The 26,011-nt window shown below is 45.0% G+C and overlaps 1 protein-coding gene across 2 annotated transcripts in view; it reads right to left on the minus strand.

The window, feature by feature from the left end:
- Window positions 1-25,701, minus strand: part of ASPM (assembly factor for spindle microtubules) — a 57,241-nt gene extending 31,540 nt beyond the window's left edge. The window contains exons 1-12 of one of the 2 annotated variants that reach the window (XM_073642860.1): window positions 25,343-25,701; window positions 22,674-22,817; window positions 18,927-20,652; window positions 13,712-13,804; window positions 13,014-13,121; window positions 12,548-12,694; window positions 11,310-11,555; window positions 8,589-8,656; window positions 5,952-6,093; window positions 5,601-5,731; window positions 4,699-4,874; window positions 110-255 (exon numbers count right to left, since the gene is read on the minus strand). In XM_073642860.1, the coding sequence (XP_073498961.1) occupies window positions 110-255; window positions 4,699-4,874; window positions 5,601-5,731; window positions 5,952-6,093; window positions 8,589-8,656; window positions 11,310-11,555; window positions 12,548-12,694; window positions 13,014-13,121; window positions 13,712-13,804; window positions 18,927-20,652; window positions 22,674-22,817; window positions 25,343-25,585 (3,370 nt within the window). In that variant the 5' untranslated portion in view covers window positions 25,586-25,701. The remainder of the gene's footprint in view (window positions 1-109; window positions 256-4,698; window positions 4,875-5,600; window positions 5,732-5,951; window positions 6,094-8,588; window positions 8,657-11,309; window positions 11,556-12,547; window positions 12,695-13,013; window positions 13,122-13,711; window positions 13,805-18,926; window positions 20,653-22,673; window positions 22,818-25,342) is intronic. The other variant, XM_073642861.1, reaches the window with a different exon arrangement.
- Window positions 25,702-26,011: the final 310 nt, after the last annotated feature.

The raw sequence follows: 26,011 nt of genomic DNA on the forward strand, positions 1-26,011 counted from the left end.
GTGTTTAGTTATACCAAATGGCATGAAAATGCTAAATCCGGGCATGCATATTAGAAGTCCTATAGGATAAACGGAATGGAGCTCTACTATACAACGGCTCGTCACTTACCACGTTCATCTTTCAGCTGTACCTCTCTTTCTGTAAAAGCTTGAAAAGCTACTTCCACATTGTGCATCTTCTGTAAGCGACTTATTGCCGGGACTCTCAGCTTCTTAGATAAGCTCCAGTTTTGTGTTAGAAGCTCCATTGTTCTCCTGTTCATAGAAGGGATCAATATAAGGAGAGCAGAAATAATGGTGCATAATGTATATACAGGTGCATCTCACTAAATTAGAATATCGTCAAAAAGTTAATTTATTTCAGTTCTTCAATACAAAAAAGTGAAACTCATATTATATAGAGTCATTACAGAGTGATCTATTTCAAGTGTTTATTTCTGTTAATGTTGAGGATTATGGCTTACAGCCAATGAAAACACAAAAGTCATTATCTCAGTAAATTAAAATAATTAACAAAAAACACCTGCAAAGGCTTCCGAAGCTTTTAAAAAGGTCCCTTAGTCTGTTTCAGTAGGCTCCACAATCATGGGAAAGACTGCTGACTTGACAGATGTCCAGAAGGCAGTCATTGATGCACTCCACAAGGTCCTGGAGTCTGGAGGGAGAGTGGAGAGGCTCACAATCCAAGTTGCTTCAGGTCTAGTGTGAAGTTTCCCCAATCAGTGATGGTTTGCGGAGCCATGTCATCTGCTGGTGTAGGTGCACTGTGTTTTATCAAGACCAAAGCGCAGCCGTCTACCAGGAAATTTTAGAGCACTTCATGCTTCACTCTGCCGACAAGCTTTTGGAGATGGAAATTGCATTCTCCAGCAGGACTTGGCACCTGTCCACACTGCCAAAAATACCAACACCTGGTTTACAAACAACAGTATCACTGTGCTTGATTGGCCAGCAAACTCGCCCGACCTTAGCCCCATAGAGAATCTATGGGGTATTGTCAAGAGGAAGATGAGAGACACCAGACCCAACAATGCAAACGAGCTGAAGACTGCTATCAAAGCAACCTGGACTTCCATAACACCTCAGCAGTGCCACAGGCTGATCGCCTCCATGCCACGCCGCATTGATGCAGTAATTGATACAAAAGGAGCAGTGCATTTACTGAATATACAGTACAGACCAAAAGTTTGGACACACCTTCTCATTTAAAGATTTTTCTGTATTTTCATGACTATGAAAATTGTACATTCACACTGAAGGCATCAAAACTATGAATTAACACATGTGGAATTATATACTTAACAAAAAAGTGTGAAACAACTGAAAATATGTCTTATATTCTAGGTTCTTCAAAGTAGCCACCTTTTGCTTTGATGACTGCTTTGCACACTCTTGGCATTCTCTTGATGAGCTTCAAGAGGTAGTCACCGGAAATGGTTTTCACTTCACAGGTGTGCCCTGTCAGGTTTAATAAGTGGGATTTCTTGCCTTATAAAAGGGGTTGGGACCATCAGTTGTGTTGTGCAGAAGTCAGGTGGATACACAGCTGATAGTATTACTGAATAGACTGTTAGAATTTGTATTATGGCAAGAAAAAAGCAGCTAAGTAAAGAAAAACGAGTGGCCATCATTACTTTAAGAAACGAAGGTCAGTCAGTCCGCAAAATTGGGCAAACTTTCAAAGTGTCCCCAAGTGCAGTTGCAAAAACCATCAAGCGCTACAAAGAAACTGGCTCACATGAGGACCGCCCCAGGAAAGGAAGACCAAGAGTCACCTCTGCTTCTGAGGATAAGTTTATCCGAGTCACCAGCCTCAGAAATCGCAGGGTAACAGCAGCTCAGATTAGAGACCAGGTCAATGCCACACAGAGTTCTAGCAGCAGACACATCTCTACAACAACTGTTAAGAGGAGACTTTGTGCAGCAGGCCTTCATGGTAAAATAGCTGCTAGGAAACCACTGCTAAGGACAGGCAACAAGCAGAAGAGACTTGTTTGGGCTAAAGAACACAAGGAATGGACATTAGACCAGTGGAAATCTGTGCTTTGGTCTGACGAGTCCAAATTTGAGATCTTTGGTTCCAACCACCGTGTCTTTGTGCGACGCAGAAAAGGTGAACGGATGGACTCTGCATGCCTGGTTCCCACCGTGAAGCATGGAGGAGGAGGTGTGATGGTGTGGGGGTGCTTTGCTGGTGACACTGTTGGGGATTTATTCAAAATTGAAGGCATACTGAACCAGCATGGCTACCACAGCATCTTGCAGCGGCAGGCTATTCCATCCGGTTTGCGTTTAGTTGGACCATCATTTATTTTTCAACAGGACAATGATCCCAAACACACCTCCAGGCTGTGTAAGGGCTATTTGACCAAGAAGGAGAGTGAAAGGGTGCTACGCCAGATGACCTGGCCTCCACAGTCACCAGACCTGAACCCAATCGAGATGGTTTGGGTTGAGCTGGACCGCAGAGTGAAGGCAAAAGGACCAACAAGTGCTAAGCATCTCTGGGAACTCCTTCAAGATTGTTGGAAGACCATTTCCGGTGACTACCTCTGGAAGCTCATCATGAGAATGCCAAGAGTGTGCAAAGCAGTCATCAAAGCAAAAGGTGGCTACTTTGAAGAACCTAGAATATAAGACATATTTTCAGTTGTTTCACACTTTTTTGTTAAGTATATAATTCCACATGTGTTAATTCATAGTTTTGATGCCTTCAGTGTGAATGTACAATTTTCATAGTCATGAAAATACAGAAAAATCTTTAAATGAGAAGGTGTGTCCAAACTTTTGGTCTGTACTGTACATTTCAGTAGGCCAACATTTCTGATTTTTAAAAACATTTTTCAAGCTGTTATAAAGTATTCTAATTTACTGAGATAATGACTTTTGTGTTTTCATTGGCTGCAAGCCATAATCATCAACATTAACAGAAATAAACACTTGAAATAGATCACTCTGTTTGTAATGACTCTATATAATATATGAGTTTCACTTTTTATATTGAAGAACTGAAATAAATTAACTTTTTCATGATATTCTAATTTAGTGAGATGCACCTGTATGTGTGTGTGTACAAATCCTTTGCAGAACGGACCTTCAGTCATGTAGGGTAATTTACTTCTAATCTGACCAAAAATGTTGTGTGCAGGCAGCGACCACGATCGAATCAGACACTGAGCCAAAACACTGAAAAATGAGACTGCCAGCATTTATTAGGATGTATTGTAATAAAGTCATGGATATTGTGACAACTTAGAAGTCTCAAACATAATGTGACATAAACCTGTCTCAGGAGAATTTTTCTGAACCACCCCTATTTATAAAAGGTACAAGGGACCGTTATGGATACTTTTGGGGTGTTCACCAGGAGCTGTTTATGCATAAACTTTACATACAGTAAACAGCCTAAAAAGCATGATAAAATACACCTTCACCTTTACATAATCTGGGCCAGAACAAGCCGCAAACGAGGCTACAGCATTCTCCAGGTCCAGAATATGGTAAGAGTTATACGGGGCAATGCACACAAAAATGTAGGAAAACTGTCACCTGTTTAATAAGCTTTATTTTTTCAAGAAAAAGTCAGCTCTGTCACTTGTGGTTTGTAACTATATAGGTGCGAGTGGTGACACGACCACACTTATGACACAAATGACCTTACTTTGAGGGTACTTAAAGGGATTATCCAGGACCAAATTATTTTTTTTTTACCATGAGCCAAAAAACTAAACAGGCAGCTAGTTGCTAACTATTTGCCTGCTCTATGCAGCATTGGCTCAGAGGGGTCACTGGCTGCGCCGGCCGACGTTGAGCAGCTGAATCGCCAACAGAGCAGCTCCTCTTCCAGGCTGCTCGGTCGACATGGCGTGACTGCCGAGGTCATACTGATTGACAGCTGCCTTCCTGCAGTTATGCAGCAGGGAGATGCCTGTCAATCAGCATATCGTCAGCAGTAATGTCTCATCAACAAAGCAGAACGGAAGAGAAGAAGCAGCTCGCTCAATGTGACATTAGTGGAAACCGCAGAATTGCCGGCAGGGGCGGTCAGAGACCATGTGCCAGCAGAGACCTGTGCTGGGCAGACTAACAGCCTGCTAGTTCTTAGGCACATTGTAAAAAATTAATATAGTCCTGGATAAAAGAATTAGTTTAGATGTCTGTTTGCCATCTGTCTGTAACAAATTCAGTAGATAAAAGTGCAGCTCTGTCGATTTGAAAAATGCATGACAGACAGAACAGATGAAAACTGATGATATGAAACCCAGTCAAGTGGATGGCTCCAATAAATGAAACTTATTTGTTTTTATGCTCCCCAAAAGTATCATAAATATGGAAATGAAAACTGATGTGTGAACACAGCCTAAAATTCAAGTAGGCTGAGGACCTTAGTCTCTTAATGGGAACATAATAACCACTTCCAAAATACATGTTCAATTCTAGAACCGCTCACATTTACAATCATAATCTGATCTCCACGCTCAGGAGAACTGTGGGGGCCAAGTATTGTGGCATAACAAAGGCCTGTAATAAGCACCGACCACAGAGACACTCGGGCTCACCATGATCTCTGCACAGAGGCCTTTATAAACTCCCTGCAGCTGTTGTACTGTATAGATTTCTAGGACAGGCCTTATATAATGGTATATCATTTATAGATTTCTAGGACAGGCCTTATATAATGGTGAAGTCATTACTCACACTAGCCGCACACCACACTGCAAGTCCACAGCCAGGTTTGTCACTGCAAAGTCAAATTCATCTAGAGGAGTCTGGACATGGACGACGGTTAGACCCAAATAGCCAAGGTGGCGCGAGAGATCTCCTTCCCCACACAAGAAATCACGAGAGAAAGCCAACAAAAGCTCCTTAGTAGCCTGTAAAGAAAATCGTGAAAATCAGCCAATTCTGTAGCAAAATGGCTGGAGCTTATTTTACAACTGTAAACTGGGATCAAACATTTATCCTGTAATGTCCAGTGTATGGTTTTCAGTGGGAATGCAGTGTGCCTGACAGATCACCCCTCTGGATCTATTTTTTTTTTTTTTGCAGGTTCAGTTTTGGCAGTCAAAGGATGACCTGGAGTATAAAGTTGGCATACATGCAGCTTGTAGGTGCGCGTTCACACTGGCCACTAAACAGACCACCTCTTTGAGCTGTATATTAGTGTTATTTTCAAGCTCTGTTGCCATTTATTTTCTGCAGGGTACTTGCTCATTTTGTTTTTATCTTAGGTTCTGACAGTCAAAGGGGCTGTACACTACTTAACAACCCCTGTGCAAGCAATTCAGGGCATGACAGAAAGGAAAAACAATGTGTGATCACTTTCCGCAGCAGCGCGGTCATCAATGTCTGCGCGGCTGTTCCTGGCGGATGACTATCACATGACCGATGAGGTCAATCAGTGTCCAGCGCGGCTCATCAATATTCCAGAGCGATCAGCAACCTCTGATTGTAACACTATCATGTCTAAGTACAGAGAAAAGCAGCGCTGACATGGATGTACAGTGCTGCTGCCGGAGGGGAGTATACATGGTTTTTATTTTCTATGGGGCCCTGAATTGAAGTACCAATGCCACTAGCTGCCATTTCAATTTACAGACCTTGAACTCAGCATCTCTACAGAATAAGCAGGGGTCATGATCGATGAGACGGGACTGTTTAGCATAATCAAGAAAGAAAACCAACAGTAACAACTTCTTCAAGGTGAACTTCGACAAAGCCTCTTCGTGACCTGAAAAGATACAATTTAAGATGTGAAAACTCAGAAAGACATTATCGTAAGACCGGACAAATGGCAGGAGCCAGGGAGTGGAGACATTAAATGTAGGCTAGTGGTGTATGCATTTATGGGCATTTTTCCAAAAAGAGCTCAGCCATATGAGCAGTCAAATTGCTCCTAGAATCGCCAGCAGTCACCAGCGGCGGCAGCACAGCACAGACTGCGTACTTACCATCCCGATACAGGTGAGGCACTGAGGGGTGTCTGTACTCTGCCCCAATGTCAGGACTCCAAAGCAAGCGGCTGAGGATGAACAAGGCCAGACCAGTGACATCGCTATTACTCTCCAATGGAATCAGCTCCCCGTATATAGTCTGCCAAGGAAAAAATGTAACTCAACCATCAAGCTCAAAACACTAAAGAAAAGCCCTCACAATCAGCCAATAGTGATGGGGGAAAAAATTATTCTATGGAGGCCATGTTTTCAGTCCTTAACATTTACAGTCATTTGGGTACATATACTAAAACATATATGGGTTTCTTTAAACAGGTTCTCCTCTGGGTTTTTTTTTTGTTTTTTAAAAGGGAATAGTGACCAAGGTTTTCCAATATAAACTATATCTATCACCTTTCAGCCACGTTTAAAAGCAGTCCTGCAATATCTCCATACGAGGCCGGCTGCCCCGCCTAGCTAAGAAAATAGCTTTTGTAATTGTCCCACGCTGCACACTGATCGGTACCGTCTGGTCCAGTGGGTGTCTCTGGACCAGCTAAGCTCCTTTGCCATCCACGTAATCGCAGTCCTCCTGCCTTTTTGCCATGACTGATGTGGACGATGCAAACCCCATAGTCTGCTGCGCCTGTGCAGTTCCTGTTCCCTACTGGCATGGCGGGCACTGACGTCACTGGAACAATTGTTCCCACCCACACTCTCATCAGGAACTGGCCGGAAATGACGCGGCGGAAGTGGATGACATCATCACGCATGCGCAATGACACCGGCGTGCGCCTTGGTAACACCTGGCAATGCGGATATTTAAGGAGAGCCTCTACACACAAAACCACAGCTCCCTGAGGAAGCATACGCGAAACACACGTCAGGGCTTCAGTGCAGTACTGGGTCCCTATCTTCAACATGGGTGAGTCTTGGAGGTTGTTCAGATTGAGTGTCATTTGACTTCTCTTTACGGCCCTCTCCCTTTACCCCAATTACATTCATTTTTCAAGTTTGTGATATATACCACCTAGTAATAGGCATTTCTCTTGTGCTCCACTTGGACAGCACTTTCTAAATCGAGATCCACTGAGGTTTATTTACACATGTGCTTTTGTATTTCTTGAATCATGTAACATCCTCATAGATAACCCCATGTGGACCTAATGGGTTACCGCTCTGATTATGTGTATTCCCCACCATTGACCTGCTATTTTTAACAACCTGCTTTGTTTTTTATCATGCATGTAAAATAAAATTGATATTTTAGGCACATTCAATTTGTCATCTCTTATGACTTCTTTGAGGGTATATTACTCCATTTTTTTGTAGGCTTGATTTGTACTAGGAGTACCCACATTTATTGATTGCCAATTATTGTCAAAACTCTTTGCCATATTATTCGGTTCAATTGTTTGCATGTCTGTTCCCTACTGTGTAGGGCCGAGATTTGTCCAGACTGTGGATCACGTAAAAGATGTCAATCAAGGCAGGAGGACAGTGATTGCGGGAACAGAGGCGCATAGAGTGGTCCAGTGATACTCATAGACCAGGTGGTGCCGAGTAGCAGATGCTATGGGACATTTATAATGTCATTTTCTTAGGTATGTGGAGCAGCTGCACTTATGCAGATGTTGCAGAATTGCTTTTAAATGCTACTGAAAAGGTGGTGTAGTTTATGTAGGGAAAACCTGCTTATAGGATCCCTAAAATAAATGAATTAAAATAAAAAACAGAACTACTCACAAAAAGGTACATTGAAAATGTAAATGAAAAAAGTGACAAGATAGGAGGTCTCGCAAAATCCAAGATGGGCAATATGTGAAGGAGGCTTTGTATTCTTCCTGGTTTCCATGTTTGGTTACAAAGAGATATTTCTCTTATCACAGAAAATCCCCACAAAATCCTGAAACATTTTTATATGGCTTCTGCCACCCATCACTTGCGCAAAAAAAAATGTAGTTAAATATCTACTAAAAATTCCTGAACTCTCCTGATCCCGTTGCGTCTCTCCATTGCAGAGATATTCACATGTGTTTCTTCTGGAGAGCAACATGTGAAATCTCTGCTCCCTCAGAGTGGTAGACTCCTAGAACAGATGCTGTGCTGTGATTGGCAGCGTCAGGGAGGGGTGAAAGTGAACACCCCTAGAGAAGACTGTGAAGACTTGCACCACAAGCAGAGATTTCACATAATGCACTGCAGAAGAAATAAATGAGAATATCTCTGCAATGGAGGGACGCAAGCCAAATTGGAAAAAAGTGGAAGAATCGGGGAAACTCAGGGATTTTTTCAAGATATTTGAGTCAATTTGTTTGAGCAAATAACAGGTCCTCAAAAACCATCATAAATCACCCATGTTTGATTAAAAAGATAATATTTGGAAAGGTAGAGAGGGAACGTAAGAAAAATATATGGTCCCTGTTGGGCAGAGAAACGGAAAATAGAATGGTTTCCAATTCTGCCCAGGAATCTATGGATCTAACAATGGAGTGAATACAGCCAAACTGCCGAGGACCTACAAATCTCACTACAACAAGGAGTAACTGGACAGACAATGGAGATGGACCCTGCAACAAGCAGTCACATGAAACTCCAGAAATGAGCTTGGAAAAGTTGCAAGCAAAGAAATAAAGTTTGTAGTGAAAATATTACCTCCAGTCCTACACGGAGCCACAATGGATTATAGGACAGCAGCCAGTTCAGGATTTTCTGTCGTTCACCTTAATAAAAAACAGATCCATCACTGCAATGTACACACTGCAATTCCTAAATGATTCACCAGAAATACCATCAATTTATAAGACTGAAAACAAAACTCCACTCACTGACCGAATGATTAAAACAGTAAAAGTAGTTTTTCTTCTCAATGGGAAAAATTGTAAAAGGAATTTTCCAGTTTTAACCATTTCAATCAGTGGGAACTTTTTATTTTTAGTCAGAAGCTACAAAAACGACAAATGTGAATTTAGGATACTAGCAAGTAGCGTCTAGGCAATGGATACTCTACCAAACAGATCTCCAAAAACAAATGGAAAAATCTAAGGCTGTGTTCACATGCAACGCTGACGCTGCATTTTTCGGAAGTGGTCTGCGCCAAAATACGCAATAACAATCTTCTGAGTTTTTTTGCTGCATTTTCCTTGTCATTTGGGTGCAGATTCGAAGCTGCGTTTTAGTATCAAAGAGCTTTGATTCCGCACTTTTATACAGAGAATGAAATATTATATATATATATATATACACACACACACACACAGTGCCTACAAGTAGTATTCAACCCCCTGCAGATTTAGCTGGTTGACACATGCGGAATTAACTTGCCATTGTGACATTTGTACTGTAGATCAGCCTGGAAGTGGGAAATGCACTGCAGCAAATTTTTTTTTTTTTTTTTTTTTAAAAAAAACGTTAAAAGTTAATTCAGAGTGTCATTTATTATTCAACCCCTCAAACCACAAGAATTCTGTTTGGTCCCCCTAAAGTATTAAGAAGTAGTTCAGGCACCAAGAATAATGAGCTTCACATGTGTGGATTAAAGATCTCTTTTGCCAGCCTTTTCTGACTATTTAAGACCCTCCCCAAACTTGTGAACAGCACTCAGACATGGTCAACATGGGAAAGACAAAAGGAGCATTCCAAGGCCATCAGAGACAAGATCGTGGAGGGTCACAAGGCTGGCAAGGGGTAGAAAACCCTTTCCAAGGAGTTGGGCCTACCTGTCTCCACTGTTGGGAGCATCATCCATAAGTGGAAGGCTTTAGGAACTACTGTTAGCCTTCCACGGCCTGGACAGCCTTTGAAAGTGTCCTCCTGTGCTGAGGCCAGGCTTGTCCGAAGAGTCAAGGCTAACCCAAGGACAACAAGGAAGGAGCTCCGGGAAGATCTCATGGCAGTGGGGACATTGGTTTCAGTCAATACCATAAGTAACGTACTCCACCGCAATGGTCTCCGTTCCAGACGAGCCTGTATGGTACCTTTACTTTCAAAGCGTCATGTCAAGGCTCGTCTACAGTTTGCTCATGATCACTTGGAGGACTCTGAGACAGACTGGTTCAAGGTTCTATGGTCTGATGAGACCAAGATCGAGATCTTTGGTGCCAACCACACACGTGACGTTTGGAGACTGGATGGCACTGCATACGACCCCAAGAATACCATCCCTACAGTCAAGCATGGTGGTGGCAGCATCATGCTGTGGGGCTGTTTCTCTGCCAAGGGGCCTGGCCATCTGGTCCGCATCCATGGGAAGATGGATAGCACGGCCTACCTGGAGATTTTGGCCAAGAACCTCCGCTCCTCCATCAAGGATCTTAAGATGGGTCGTAATTTCATCTTCCAACAAGACAACGACCCAAAGCACACAGCCAAGAAAACCAAGGCCCGGTTCAAGAGGGAAAAAGTCAAGGTGTTGGAGTGGCCTAGTCAGTCTCCTGACCTTAACACAATTGAAAACTTGTGGAAGGAGCTCAAGAATAAAGTCCACATGAGACACCCAAAGAACCTAGATAACTTGGAGAAGATCTGCATGGAGGAGTGGGCCAAGATAACTCCACAGACCTGTGCCGGCCTGATCAGCTCTTATAAAAGACGATTATTAGCTGTAATTGCAAACAAGGGTTATTCCACAAAATATTAAACATAGGGGTTGAATAATAATTGACCCACACTTTTATGTTTAAAATTTAATAAAATTCAACTGAGCAACATAACTTTTTGGTTTGTAAGATTTATGCTTCTGTTCATAAAACCTACTCTCGAATGCAGATTGAAGGCTCTAACTAAATTTGCATCTTATCAAACCAGCTAAATCTGCAGGGGGTTGAATACTACTTGTAGGGACTGTATGTATATTATTTATTTATTTATTTATTTATTTATTTATTTATTTATATATATATTTATATATATATTTATATATATTTATATATATATATATATATATATATATATATATATATATATATATATATATATATATATATATATATATATATATATATATATATATATATATATATATATATATATATATATATATATATATATATATATATATATATCTATCTCAATAGCATCTAGAACTACAGACGTTTTGAAGAAATCACACCCAATTTGCTTGGACTGTGAAAAGCAGATTTGCTGCACAAAAAAAAACAAAAAAAGCAGTGACAAAATGCAGTATTTTGGGAACATGCGCTAAGGATTTGGATTCTGCGTCACCTTAGTCCCATAAATTGCTACTAACGGGCATCTATGGATGTAAATGAGGGAACCAGATAAAGCTCATGGGACACATACAGAGCAGAGTCACGACATCACATAGGTCCAAGAAGCGGTAATGCTAAGCATAATATAAGGAAGGGTTCACCGTACCGATGTCCTTCCACAGGTGCCGGTCCTTCCTCACAAGAAGACGACGGGCTTCGATCTCTACTTCTAATCTCCGTATGGCTCTCACCACAGGCTCGGAGGTAAAGAGGCGGCAGGCGGATCGCCTCAATTTATTCAACCTGCACCGAGCGGTGTACGCTTTCAGAGAAACCTCCTCCTTGGTGGGAGCCTTTGGCACGCTCACTTTATGATTGTTCTCAGCCCCGAGGATCAAAGCGGCTGCGTTAACTATTGAGAAATAGAAATACATTAGACACCCAGACAAGTCCACAATGGTATCAGGAACCTGTCAAAGTGTTGATGGTGCAGTCTGATCAGCGAGCGGCTCTGAACAGAGCAAGGGGAGCTGAGCATGAGATACTAAATCTTTCCCCACAAAACTAGATAACTAATGTCAGTACTACCTCTGCTCGTTTTGGTCTGAGCAGTCCAGTGGGATGCCCTACTCAATGACTGACAGCAGTCTGTGTACACACCTGCATATGGGGGACGTCTGTCAATCATTCTGTGAAACCGCCCACTGGACTTCTAAGCATAGACAGAGCAGGCACTTAAAAGTCCAAGCGAGGCTGCAGTCACATCCATGTGAAGTGTCCGAGTGATGCCAGATATTTTATCAGAAAGCACACGAACCCATAGAGTTAAATGGATCTATTCAGACAGCCGTAAAGGACTGATCCAAGAATGAGATCCATGAAACTCCAATCATGTCCTTTTCAGATCAGATTTTGAAGATCAGAATAGGACATACTTAATAGGTCTCTATGCTGTCAGATTAAAAAAAAATATAATAAAATCTGGCAGCACAAAGACACTTCACACAGATGGGTGAATGCAGCTTTATACTGAAATTTTGCTTTCAGCAAAACTATAAAGTTAATCTTAGCTCCTCCTGCTCTAACCATGCAGTCTTGCAAAACCCGAAGTAAACAGGAGGCAGCGCATGTGCAACATTCACTTTTCGTTAGAAGAAAGCATGCTTGGGGATTTTTGAAACTCCCATAGAAGTGAATGGAGAGACGTACATATACCACCACCTCTGGTTTCCTAGCAGAACAAGAAGAACCCGATTCTAGAGATAATTGCAGGTCCCTGAGGTGGGACATGCATCTATTAGACATTTATGACATGTCTTGTGTATATGCCAGAAATCTCTAATATGGGAATATTCCTTTAAACTTTGGTGAAACTCTAACATGTACGGATTTTATTTTACTGACCTTTCATAGAATCCATTTTGACAGCGAAGTCATCAGGTGTGAGAATAAAGTTCAGCCACCAGGTAAAGCCCCGTTCCTGCTTCGCCATCCACCGTTCATCATAAAACATGTTTATGGCAGCGAATGGCATGGGGTGTCGAGGGATAACTGAAAAACACAGAATTGGCCTCCAATGAGTGAGACCCGTCTTAGCAATATAGTAATGATCACAGAGCCTTGATTCAGGCAGAGCGACATTATTACACAGCAAGGTGTCATTACTACAAGGTCCGGAGGCTGGGCCGATTGTACATGCCTTTCAGGGGACAATGCTGGTTTTACACTGTACAGAGGTAAAGTGTAAATTTAAAGTGTATATATAATGCAGATATCATTAGGGATACAGAAGGATAAAATCCTGGACTACAACACCATCATTTTTGACACAATCAACCTAAATCATACTCCAGAAGAGCAGATCTGGTACCTGTTTTGGGGGGCTTCATAAACGTCAGCTTGGACTGAGCAACAGCAACTACCCTCTTTGAATTCTTAAAAGTGATGGCCGACTGCAGTTGTGGCAGCTCCATGCGCTCTAGAGACAACATGTAAGGAAGGAATTACTTCAGTCCTGATAAGTCATACACAATGTATTTTATATGGCTATAATATAAGTATAGAAAACACACAAAGTATTAACATATAGGACCTAAGGAAGGACTCCCGGTTATTATTTTCTTTCTCTAAATCTGTGTACATGTTAGTGTAGTGTATTAATATACTCACCTACAGTCGCTCTCCCCGGTATCCAGCGCCATTCTGCTCCTCTTCTTTGTGAAATCACCGCTGTTCAGACTCTCAGAGTCGTTCTGTGTGTGAGCCGGACGTCTCTTTTACAATGTAATGCAGCCTCTCTTTCTCTAACGCTCCATAGACTTACACTGTAAAAGCCATTTCCAGGTCACACAGAGCAGTGATGTCACTGAGAAGAGGAGCAGAACGGTGCTGGACACCGGAGAAGATTGCAGTAGTGAATACATTACTACACTTACATTAACACAGGTTACGGAATAAAAAAAATCATGGAAGTGCTTCTGTAATTAATGTAGGTCCGCTGTATGGCAAGGGTGACAGGAGTTCTTCAATCCTCCTTGAAATAAAACCCCTTGAACAACATTTCCATACCTTTGTGAAGAGTTCTGACAAAGCTGGTTTTCATTTTCATACTTTCAGCTTTAACCTTGTGGACTTTTCCAGCATTTCTCAATGTTGAATTGGCTGTAAAAATGGTAAAACATTGATGTCAGTGGTGTCAGATGAAACAGACAGGTGACAAACTGATGACCATTAACTTCTCTGGATAATAGACACAGCTGCCACTACATATTTTACTTTAAAGTATTAAGAGGTTTTGTCATGTTGTATCTTCAGGAGCACACCGTTCCCCTGCCTCCCCACTTCCTTTCTGGGCCGGTGCGCTCCTGAAGATTGACGATATGGACCAGCGGTATGGTCATAATGTAGGTCCGAACTGAACATTCTCCCAGGAGCAGCATCTAATCAACGATCCTAATGATCTGACGATCCGGCCAGCTTCAGAGCTGTGCTAAAGCAGAGAGGCTGTGAGAAGCCCGTGCGCTCCATCTACAGTATGTAACCGACCACTCAAACTGCAAGGTGGCCAGCAACCTTGGCAACGGGCTGTTAACTAGAAAATTAGAAAAACCCTTAATTCTTGAGAATGAAGAGGATTTTTTTTTAAAAAAAGGGTAGATTACAAACACTTTTCACTTTTACCCATTTAAGGACTTCAGTCAACTTATTTAAGCCACAAAAATTGGCACTATTCTGAGATTTCTGGGGATGGGTGTGCCTAAAGCAGATAGTCGTAACCTCATATAGCAAGTCCCCAGTTGGGGAACATGGGGGTTGTGGAATAAAAGCCAGAGCTGCCTGACTAGTGGGCTACCTACACCGACTAACCATTCCAAAATGGAATTATCTGAGATAAATGCTCGTACCTGGCATCACTGACAGTCATTTGGTTCTGACAGCAGCAACAGAGACAGAACATTTCCAGCAACTAATGATGACGCGTCTGACGGTAGTAATTAGGAAGGTCACAAAGCAAAAGTGATGTCCTGACCCCACCAGGTAAGATCCAGACTCTGCAAACTTCTGCCCTGTAACCCATCAGCTGCACTTTTTCATCATTCATCTAATGAGTGCTTTTTGGTGAAACAATAATCTCATATCTTAACCCTTTCCCAACCATTCGGTTTTCAGGGTTTTTGGCATTTTTTTTCTACTCCCTTTCTTCTAAGAGCCATAACTTTGATTTCTGGATTCACATCCAGAAAACGAGACGAATTGTAGTTTCTAACAACACAATTTCATTTCTCAATGTACTGAAAAATGAGGAAAAAATTCCACGTGTGGTGAAATTGAGTAAAAATAAAAGCAATTCCACAATTGTTTTTTTTTATAGTTTGTCGTTTATTTAAAGGGGTGGCCCGTCCTCAGGAAAGTGGGCCCCAAACTTAAAAAAAAAAATCAACAGGTATTTACCCTCTCTGGTTTCAGGCCGAGCCCAGTGATTGGCTAGTGCAGTGACGCGCGCTGTTGACATGACGCTACTCCTGCAGCCAAAGCACCGGGACCGGAGCAGAGGCAGGGAGCTAGCACTGGGACTAGGGACGACTAGTACCTGCTGAGTTTGGATTTTAGTAAGGGGCCCACTTTCCTGAAAGCAGATAACAGCTTTAAGTGCTTAAAAAAAATTCATTTGCGCACCATTTACAGAGTTTTGTAAAACGTTCATTATCTGGTCAATGGAACGGTTAGAGGATTTTTTTTTTTCATGGGGACCTGATATTTTAATTGATACCATTTTGGGATAGATGCAACATTTTGACGGCTTCTTACAGCAGTGAACAATAAAATGCAATTCAGATTTTTCCAGACACAGTGATATCACAGGTTTGTTTTTGTTTTTTTGTTTGTTTTTCACCATTAAAAATTAAGTATTGCTTGGATTTTTTTTTCCCCCAACAATTTAAAACTTTTTTTTTAGCCTTTATAGAGTCAACCCCACTTAGGCAATAGTATAGCACAGTACTGCACTATATAGTGAACTTCACAGAGGACACAGGAGCACAGTCACTGTGGGCACAGGAAACCTCAGCAGGCGCCAACCCACAATCACATCATAGGCACAAGGTGGGAGAAAGTAGATCGCTGTGTGGAACAACACTCCCCAGTTTGCACACTTTAAATGCTGCTTTCAAAATGACAGGCATCTAAGTGGTTAACAGCAGCAGGCAGGGCTCAGCATCTCTTTCGCTGTTAGATGCAGATGATGGCTGTGTAACACGCCTATTATCTGTAAGGAAAGATGCAGGCTTCGCTCCTGAGCCTGCATCAAGCAAAGGGACCCAACATTGGCCGTACTAGTTGGCGGGGTTAAACTGCTGAGTATATACTGTCTGTATGGCATGTTAATTTGAACAAAGAAGTTTTTTTTTTTTTTTTTTATAACATTCATGGAATCTTAGGCTACGTACCCACTTTGCGTTTTTTCAAGCATTTGTGCCGCGGAATTTCTGCAGCGAAAACGCTTAAAAAAAGCTTGGTAATACGTGCCCCATGGCCCCCAATGATGATCCGCATGTGCTGTGCACATGCTGCAGAAATTTCTGCTGCGGATTACCATTGCGGAAAAATATGCAGCGTGTCCATTCGTTTTGCAGACACGCAGCGTAATTTCCGCCATTGACTTGCACTGAATTGCTTAATATCCGCATGACTACATGTGCACATGCGGATATTAAGCGATTTAATGTGCGGATGGTACCCGGGTCTGGAGAAGAGGAGACTCTCATCCAGACTCAGGTACCATAGTACCTGTAAAAAAAAAAAAAAAAAGAATTTAACATAAAAAAATATATACATTATACTCACCTTCTGATGTCCCCCGGTCTCCTCTATAGTGCGTCCTGGCTCCCCGGCGGCTCGCGATGGTGTAAAAGGACCTTCCATGACGTCATTTAGTCATGTGACAGGTCACGTGACCGCTGACGTAATTACGTCATGGAAGGTCCTTTTACACCACCGTGAGACCGGAAGCACCGGAGAGAAGACCGCGGGCCATCAGAAGGTAAGCATAATTTTTTTTTTTTTTTACCATTTTTATTCTTTTAACTATTAACTTGGTCACACTATATATAAATCCATGCAACAAGCATGGATTTATAATGTGACCAAGTTGTCAAGCACTTTTCCAAGTGATGCTAAAAATCGCTTGTAAAAACGCTTGATAACCCGCATGCAAAAATGCTTGACAAACGCTTCTACCTGGCAGGAAAAACCCATGTAAAATCCGCATGCCTTTTTCCTGCAATGGAGATGCAGAAAAAAATTTGCAGCATTTCTGCATCGTGGGCACTTAGCCTTATAGAAGTTGACTAAAACAAATTTATTTTATTTTTTTCCTTACTCTTAGGGTATGTGCACACGATGCAGAAATGAAGCAGAAAATTTCTGCATCATTTCTGCATCTCCCTGGCAGAAAAAACGCATGCAGATTGTGCATGCGTTTTTCCTGCAGAATACATGCGGATCCACATGCAGATTCACATGCGTTTCCGCATGCAGATTGACAAGCGCTTTCCAGGCGATTTTAGCATCACTTGGAAAGTGCTTGACAACTAGGTCACACTATATAAATCCATGCAAACAGCATGGATTTATATAGTGTGACCCGAGAGAGTGTATATACTTACCTCCGATGGCCCGCGCTGTCCTTCTCAATCTGTTCTCCCGGCTGCCGGCAACTTTGAATTGAAAGACCTGCCGACGTCAGCGTCACGTGACCCGTCACATGACTCTGACGTCACCGCAGGTCCTACAACTCACTGTAAGTGCCGGGAACCAAGCGGGAGCGCTGCGCGGGCCGACAGATGGTAAGAATACATTTATTTTTTATTTTATTCTTCTTTTACAGCTTTTTTAATGGTACCTGGGTGTGGATGAGACTCTCCTCTCCTCCACACCCGGGTACCATCCGCACATTAGAACGCACCAATTACGCAAGTACAAATGCTGTCTTGCGGAATTGGCGCGTTCTAATGCAAGTCAATGGCGGCGAAATCGCCGCGTTTCCGCAAAATTAATTGACATGCTGCGGATTTTTGACCGCAGCGTTAACGCTGCGGAAAAATCCGCATCATGGGCACAGCACATGCGGATTTCCATTGGGGAACATTGCTGCCCTTCTACCATGCGTTTTTCATGCGTTTCCGCGGCGTTTACGCAACTGCAAAAACGCCGCGGAAACGCATGAAATACGCATCGTGTGAACACAGCCTTACAAGTATCATCTTTTGGGGATAAATGTCCCCCCCCCAACCAGGACAATTAATTACATCAGTTTATACGTTATAAAGTTCTGTTAGGCTGTGTTCACACGATGCGTATTTCATGCGTTTCCGCGGCGTTTTTGCAGTTGCGTAAACGCCGCGGAAACGCATGAAAAACGCATGGTAGAAGGGCAGCAATGTTCCCCAATGGAAATCCGCATGTGCTGTGCCCATGATGCGGATTTTTCCGCAGCGTTAACGCTGCGGTCAAAAATCCGCAGCATGTCAATTAATTTTGCGGAAACGCGGCGATTTCGCCGCCATTGACTTGCATTAGAACGCGCCAATTCCGCAAGACAGCATTTGTACTTGCGTAATTGGTGCGTTCTAATGTGCGGATGGTACCCGGGTGTGGAGGAGAGGAGAGTCTCATCCACACCCAGGTACCATTAAAAAAGCTGTAAAAGAAGAATAAAATAAAAAATAAATGTATTCTTACCATCTGTCGGCCCGCGCAGCGCTCCCGCTTGGTTCCCGGCACTTACAGTGAGTTGTAGGACCTGCGGTGACGTCAGAGTCATGTGACGGGTCACGTGACGCTGACGTCGGCAGGTCTTTCAATTCAAAGTTGCCGGCAGCCGGGAGAACAGATTGAGCAGGACAGCGCGGGCCATCGGAGGTAAGTATATACACTCTCTCGGGTCACACTATATAAATCCATGCTGTTTGCATGGATTTATATAGTGTGACCTAGTTGTCAAGCACTTTCCAAGTGATGCTAAAATCGCCTGGAAAGCGCTTGTCAATCTGCATGCGGAAACGCATGTGAATCTGCATGTGGATCCGCATGTATTCTGCAGGAAAAACGCATGCACAATCTGCATGCGTTTTTTCTGCCAGGGAGATGCAGAAATGATGCAGAAATTTTCTGCTTCATTTCTGCATCGTGTGCACATACCCTAAATCTGGTAAGAAGTAGCCAAGTGTCAGACAATATATGTTGGATCACCAGTGGGTCAGATTGTCCCCTACGTGTTCCTTACCTGTTCTGGCTGGCGGGGCGTGCTTGTTGCCATGCTGTGCCTGGACAGTTGCTCTGGAGATCTGCATTTTCTTGGCGTGAGCGGCCGCACTCGGCAGGGAGTCACTGGAGGACACAGAGGCATCTCTAAAGACTTCCTGACTTTTTCTCTTGTGACCACAGATGGATGTGGAAGCCTTCACAGAGAATTTAGCCCCGATGGATCCTGGCACACTTCGACCTGAGAAGTCTGACACAGTTACCACAGGCAGATCTGGGAGAACGACCTGAGGGTCCACAGTACCATCCGATTCAATGTTCTTCAGTCTTCGGCGGGATTTCAGCGGAGGTTTATGTTGGATTTGGTTGCGATCTGCTGCCTTGACTTTTACAACAGTGGCTGATGCTATGGGAGGCTTTACAGGACCCTTGGTGCCAGTGTCTTCATTCAGCAGAGGTTTAGCCTGATTTTCATGGTCTTCGCCAGCCTCTACATTAGTAACAGTGTCTGATATTATGGGCAGATCTTTCACTTCCTCATTTTGTGGAGAATGGAGCCCATACTGCCGTCCCTTGTAATCCCGTACCTTTGTAACAGTGGATGGGTTTACAGGTGGTTTTCCTGGAATTTCACTACCAGTTGCACCAGCACTCTCTGGTCTTCTATTTCCATCCAGGGTGCCCAGTTTTGTAATGGTGGAGGATATGATGGGTGGTATTACATGAGCATTAGAACCAGCTCTATCATTTTTCAACAAACCAAGCCTTTTATTTTGCTTCTTTATACAAAACGTTAGCCTGGCGTTAGCCGGCTCAAGATCCTCTATAGCTCTGCCGGGCAATTCTTGGTTTATACACCCCCTTACACATTGCGTCATCTTCACCTCTTCATGGATAACAGAACATTTGCATGAAGGTGAATTTAAGGAAAAAGGTTGAAAAGCTGCCGACTCAGGAGTAAGGAAGTTGTCCTTCACAAACTGATCTGGTGACAGGATTGGAGTCTGTGAAGCCGCGGTTAGATAGTCATCAGAGACCGCGTATCCGTGGTTTAAAAAGGACTCTGGACTCAGTGTGTTTCTCTGTGGGGTCTGTACAACTGTGGGTGGGGTCCGGCTTCTGGAGAGTACATGTCTGCCATGTTCATGCGAAGACTCCTGAAAGGAGTGAAGAGTGTGCGAGTGTGTCACTGTGACCTCAGAGCTACAGCGCCCCGGAGGAGATACGGCTTCATACTCATGGATTACACCCGGGGTACAGATAAAATTACCTGGATGGCTGGGCGTGGAGATAATTGGGGACATGGTCACTCTGTTCACCCTCTGATCACTTAGAGTCCACGCCTCCTCAATGAGCACGTCCCTCTGTACAGTGGATGTAGTGGTGACTTCCTGAATGGTTTTGCTGTACTCCGTACTGCACAGGACAGAATAGGTTTTTGATCTTCTTAGCGATCCGGGAGTAAAAGCTTGGAGCTGGTTAGCGAGTGGGCCGATAAGGTCAGCCGGGACCCTATTCTCCACGTTCTGTCTAGGCTCCGTCACTGGAGAGGGTCCGGACACAGGCTTGGACAGATTCTCACAGGACTGTAGGGGGCTTCTTGCCCTCTGTAACGTCCCATGACCGCTCTTGTTTGCCACACTGAAAGTTTTGGTTTTGCCGCCATTAGGACAAGGCACCTTGGTCTTCAGCATAGAGGCTTTGGATCCCACTGGTGAATACTTTTTTACGATATTCCATTTGTTTCTCTGGAAGACAACAAACAGTATTAATAATGAAGACAACCAAAAGCGGAGTATAAGTGTCTCCGTCCTCACCAACACCTAGCACAATGTTTTCTCTCCTCCTCTCATACACTCTATAGTGCATTATGGCGCCATTCACATTGCTGTCCTATTGTTTACAGAGGACCTGTCAGCAGGAAAATGAGTTGTAAAGACACAACTAAAGGTGTTTGTGAACGCAGTTTAAAAATACATTTTATCTGAAGATATCCGTGTTCTCCTTCAATAATCACTCGTTATTCTAATGAGGTGCAAGTGCAGAGGGGCTAGAAGCGGCACTTCTCCTGCCATCAGGGTATTCGCCAGCCCCTCCAGTCTTTTATGACTTTTTAAAGGGACCCTGTCAGAAGAGAATGACTGTACAAACCAAGTACAGGCGCTCGATGCATCACGGCGGGGTCGATCATTTATATACATCTTCCCGCCTACTTGGTTTCTGTCCATCTCCACCCTTTCCTGGCTCTATGAAGCCAGAGCTGTCAATCAAAGAGGAGGTGGACGGAAGGCGGGTAGAGATTAAAGGGAATGTGCATTTATAATGGAACCAGCGCAGGCCGCCCATGCTCCACAGTCAGGATGGTGATGTCACTGTTCCAACAGAAGCTGGATCGCTGCGGCCTGTGATTAGCTGGTAACGTAGAGCAGTGCATCACCTTAAGGCATCCAATGCCACTCTGCTGAAGGTACCATACCCCTTATCATCCATATGCCCTGATAGACACTGTACATGTGCTCTGTCTTTGAGGGATACTCTCACATTGGTGAATCTCCTGTTCGTCCAAGAAACTAGAATATACAGGTACATCTCACTAAATTAAAATATCATCATAAAGTTGATGTATTTCAGTTCTTCAATACAAAAAGTGAAAATTATATAGAGTCATTACAAACAGAGTGATCTATTTCACGTGTTTATTTCTGTTAATGTTGATGATTATGGCTTACAGCCAATGAAACCACAAAAGTCATTATCTCAGTAAATGAAAATAATTAACAAGAAACAACGGCAAAGGCTTCCGAAACGTTTAAAAAGGTCCCTTAGTCTGTTTCAGTAGGTTCCACAATCATGGGGAAGACTGCTGACTTGACAGATGTCCAGAAGGCAGTCATTGACACACTCCACAAGGTCCCAGAGTCTGGAGGAAGAGTGGAGAGGCTCACAATCCAAGCTGCTTGAGGTCTAGTGTGAACTTTCCACAATCAGTGATGGTTTGGGGAGCCATGTCATCTGCTGGTGTAGGTCCACTGTGTTTTATCAAGACCAAAGTCAGCGCAGCCGTCTACCAGGGAATTTTAGAGCACTTCATGCTTCCCTCTGCCGACAAGCTTTTTGGAGATGGAAATTTCATTCTCCAGCAGGACTTGGCGCCTGTCCACACTGCCAAAAGTACCAATACCTGGTGTAAAAGCAACAGTATCACTGTGCTTGATTGGCCAGCAAACTCGCCTGACCTTAACCCCACAGAGAATCTATGGGGTATTGTCAAGAGGAAGATGAGAGACACCAGACCCAACAATGCAGACGAGCTGAAGACTGCTATCAAAGCAACCTGGGCTTCCATAACACCTCAGCAGTGCCACAGGCTGATCGCCTCCATGCCACGCCGCATTGATGCAGTAATTGATACAAAAGGATCCCCGACCAAGTATTGAGTGCATTTACTGAACATACATTTCAGTAGACCAACATTTCAGATTTTAAAAACATTTTTCAAGCTGTTATAAAGTATTCTAATTTACTGAGATAATGACTTTTGTGTTTTCATTGGCTGTAAGCCATAATCATCAACATTAACAGAAATAAACACGTGAAATAGATCACTCTGTAATGACTCTATATAATATATGAGTTTCACTTTTTGCATTGAAGAACTGAAAAATTAACTTTTGATGATATTCTAATTTAGTGAGAAGCACCTGTACTAGAATGCCCATATAATTACATGGTTACAGAAGCAAAGATGTTCATTGCTATAGTCCTGTACCTTTTTTTTCACGGGAAGCTCTGCGCGTCCCAACAATACAGCCTGGTGCTTCACCACATCGTTTACAACGAATGTGACTAGTTCTCGGATCCCCCCTTCCTCTAATGGGGTCCATGTGATTGTCAGCGGAAGAGATTCAGACGGCTGCAAAAAGAAGAATAAAAAGTTATCAGAACTGAAGGTGAATATGTACGATGATTCCTTCTATAGGGGCGATATGTCAGCACATGGGGGCGGGAGCCATTCACTGTACCATTATACAACACTACTAGTGGTATATAGCACCGAATACATCACATGGAAGCAGAGAAAAAAGCTGGAACAGAAGTGATCATTCACCTGATGTGCCCTTCTGTCCTCATCTTACACAGTATCGCGCACCAGCACATGACATGGTGCTCTCATCCGTATAGCATGCAGGGCAAACACCTTCTACCACCCACCATATGCCCCATGTCCCTTACCAGCTTTCTAGTAGCCCTCTTGGCTGTGACTGGTGCTAGTTGACAACAGGAGCTTTGTATTTGGGCCGGCCACCATCAGTGCCAGTGTGTACTCCAATCAGACAGGGGCATTGGAGACCGTATATATAAAAGGAGCCCCCATCACCAGTCTGGTGCTGCTCTTTCACTGATAAAGCAGCGGCAGCCCCAGATTGGTGATTTTCTAAATATAATCCAGTAATGAAACCTTTCAGAAGTGTCCATATTGTCCCCCGATAGGGCCTGATATTCTAGCAATGTCAGATCCAAGCGTCCAGGTTGTGGGATCCCAATATGCAGAGCGGGATCTCAGAATGCTCAGCAGCGGTTTTCACAGCTAAAGGGCCAGATGTTAGACTTGCGCAGCGCTGCCGCACCGGATACCAAGCGGTAACAGGAGTACAGCGGTTCAAGTATGGGTTAGTGACCAGTGCGGATCCGGCCCCTTCACTGTGAGGACGGCTGCGGAGCATTCAGAGATCCCACAACACGAACGTTTGGCTCTGATGTTACTAGAATGTCAGGCTTTTCAGGGAACATTTCCGACACTTCTGAAAGGTTTTATTACTGGATTAGTAATTGCAGATTGTTTTGCTGAGCTTTTGGAGCTGAACTCCTAGGGAAAGTTTTGAAAGTTTACTCTCAATTTCTGCTTCAGAAATCTCAGTGTGAGCATTGGTGACTTTTCTAAAATAAAAGTCACCAGTTTGTGGCTGTCACTGTCTTATGGGAATCCGTCGTATTAGATAACACTATTAACCTGTACATATAGGGTTAATCTGTAGATTAATAGCGTTATAAAGGTGCCCAGCCACCGTTCTTAAAGGGGTTGTCCAGGTGGTGTGTCCAGGAGTATGGATATGGTACACTTGCTGTCACATGACTGCCCAGTCTCACCACCTGGACAACCCCTTTAAGAACGGTGGCTGGGCACCTTTATAACACTATTAATCCACAGATTAACCATATATTTTCAGGCTAATTGTATTATCCAACTCGATATGTTCCTATAAGACAGCGGCAGACACAAACAGGGAACTTTTCCAAAATAAGGGTATGTTCACACTGAGATATTTAAAATAGAAACTGAGTGGAAACTCTCCGGATCCACCAGCCAGGACCCCCCCTCCCCCTCAGGGCCGGTCACAGCCAGGACACACCCCCCCCACCCCCCTCAGGGCCGGTCACAGCCAGGACACCCCCCCCCCAGGGCCGGTCACAGCCAGGACACCCCCCCCCCCAACCCCCTCAGGGCCGGTCACAGCCAGGACACCCCCCCCCCAACCCCCTCAGGGCCGGTCACAGCCAGGACACCCCCCCCCCCAACCCCCTCAGGGCCGGTCACAGCCAGGACACCCCTCCCCCTCCCCCCTCAGGGCCGGTCACAGCCAGGACCCCCCTCCCCCACCCCCCTCAGGGCCGGTCACAGCCAGGACCCCCCTCCCCCCCCACCCCCCTCAGGGCCGGTCACAGCCAGGACCCCCCTCCCCCCCCACCCCCCTCAGGGCCGGTCACAGCCAGGACCCCCCTCCCCCCCCACCCCCCTCAGGGCCGGTCACAGCCAGGACCCCCCTCCCCCCCCACCCCCCTCAGGGCCGGTCACAGCCAGGACACCCCTCCCCCCCACCCCCCTCAGGGCCGGTCACAGCCAGGACCCCCCCTTTAGGGCCGGTCACAGCCAGGACACCCCCCCCCACCCCCCTCAGGGCCGGTGACAGCCAGGACCCCCCCTTTAGGGCCGGTCACAGCCAGGACACCCCCCCCACCCCCCTCAGGGCCGGTGACAGCCAGGACACCCCCCCCCCACCCCCCTCAGGGCCGGTCACAGCCAGGACACCCCTCCCCCCACCCCCCTCAGGGCCGGTCACAGCCAGGACACCCCCCCCCCCTCAGGGCCGGTCACAGCCAGGACACCCCCCCCCCCCTCAGGGCCGGTCACAGCCAGGACACCCCCCCCCCCTCAGGGCCGGTCACAGCCAGGACACCCCCCCCCCCTCAGGGCCGGTCACAGCCAGGACACCCCCCCCCCCCTCAGGGCCGGTCACAGCCAGGACCCCCCTTCCTGAAGGGGCCGGTGCTAGGGGCCCCCGTATGTAGTGTCAGCCCTATGTGCACACAGCTGCCGGTCACACAGTCCTGTACAGGGCTTGCTGGTAGTTTTGGTCCCGCAGCCCCGCCCCCACATACCGGCACTAGCAGCTCGGTCTCCGGCACGCTGAAGCCTCGGTGCTGGGGCAGCCTGTGCACGGTTACTTGGACCAGGTCCGCTGAGGGATTCTGCAGCATTAGAACCGCCGTGCGGGCGGAGCCGGGGCGAACACACCCGAAGCTGACGAACGGCGGCCGAGAGAAGTGTGTGAGGGAGAGCACCGGGACATCCTCGGGGGGCAGGGCCTTCCCCGCGGCCACCGGGGGCGATATGCTCAGCATGTCTCTCAGGTCGGCTCCTCCGCTCTCTCACCGCTCACATAAGCTTATCTCTCCGGCTACGGTCAGAAACGGATTTCAAATATCGGAGCTCAGTGATAGGTCCCGCTGTACCCTTCTCCCCGCCTACTTTCTGGGCTCATCCAATAGGAGCATGATGTGGACGGATGTCCCAGCCAATCAGCGCACGTACTATTTCGGATGACGGGAGGCCGAAAAAAAGAACCAATGAGATGCCGGAGATTTATTCAAAATACAGCATCCGGCGTGCGCTGTGGTCACGTGATAGCAACAGAGACAACATCACCACAACAACCGCATCACTGCTAGAGATGGGAGGGAAGTGGTCGCGGCCCCGGCCGGCACTCCGCCCCTAGCTAGTGGCGATTGCTGGAGGCGGCCGACAGCATGATAGACCTATAGCTGCTG

This window comes from Phyllobates terribilis, unplaced genomic scaffold (genome assembly GCF_046119375.1).
Source record: "Phyllobates terribilis strain yellow unplaced genomic scaffold, ASM4611937v1 Scaffold_8__6_contigs__length_399053987, whole genome shotgun sequence".
Classification (NCBI taxonomy): Eukaryota; Metazoa; Chordata; class Amphibia; order Anura; family Dendrobatidae; genus Phyllobates; species Phyllobates terribilis.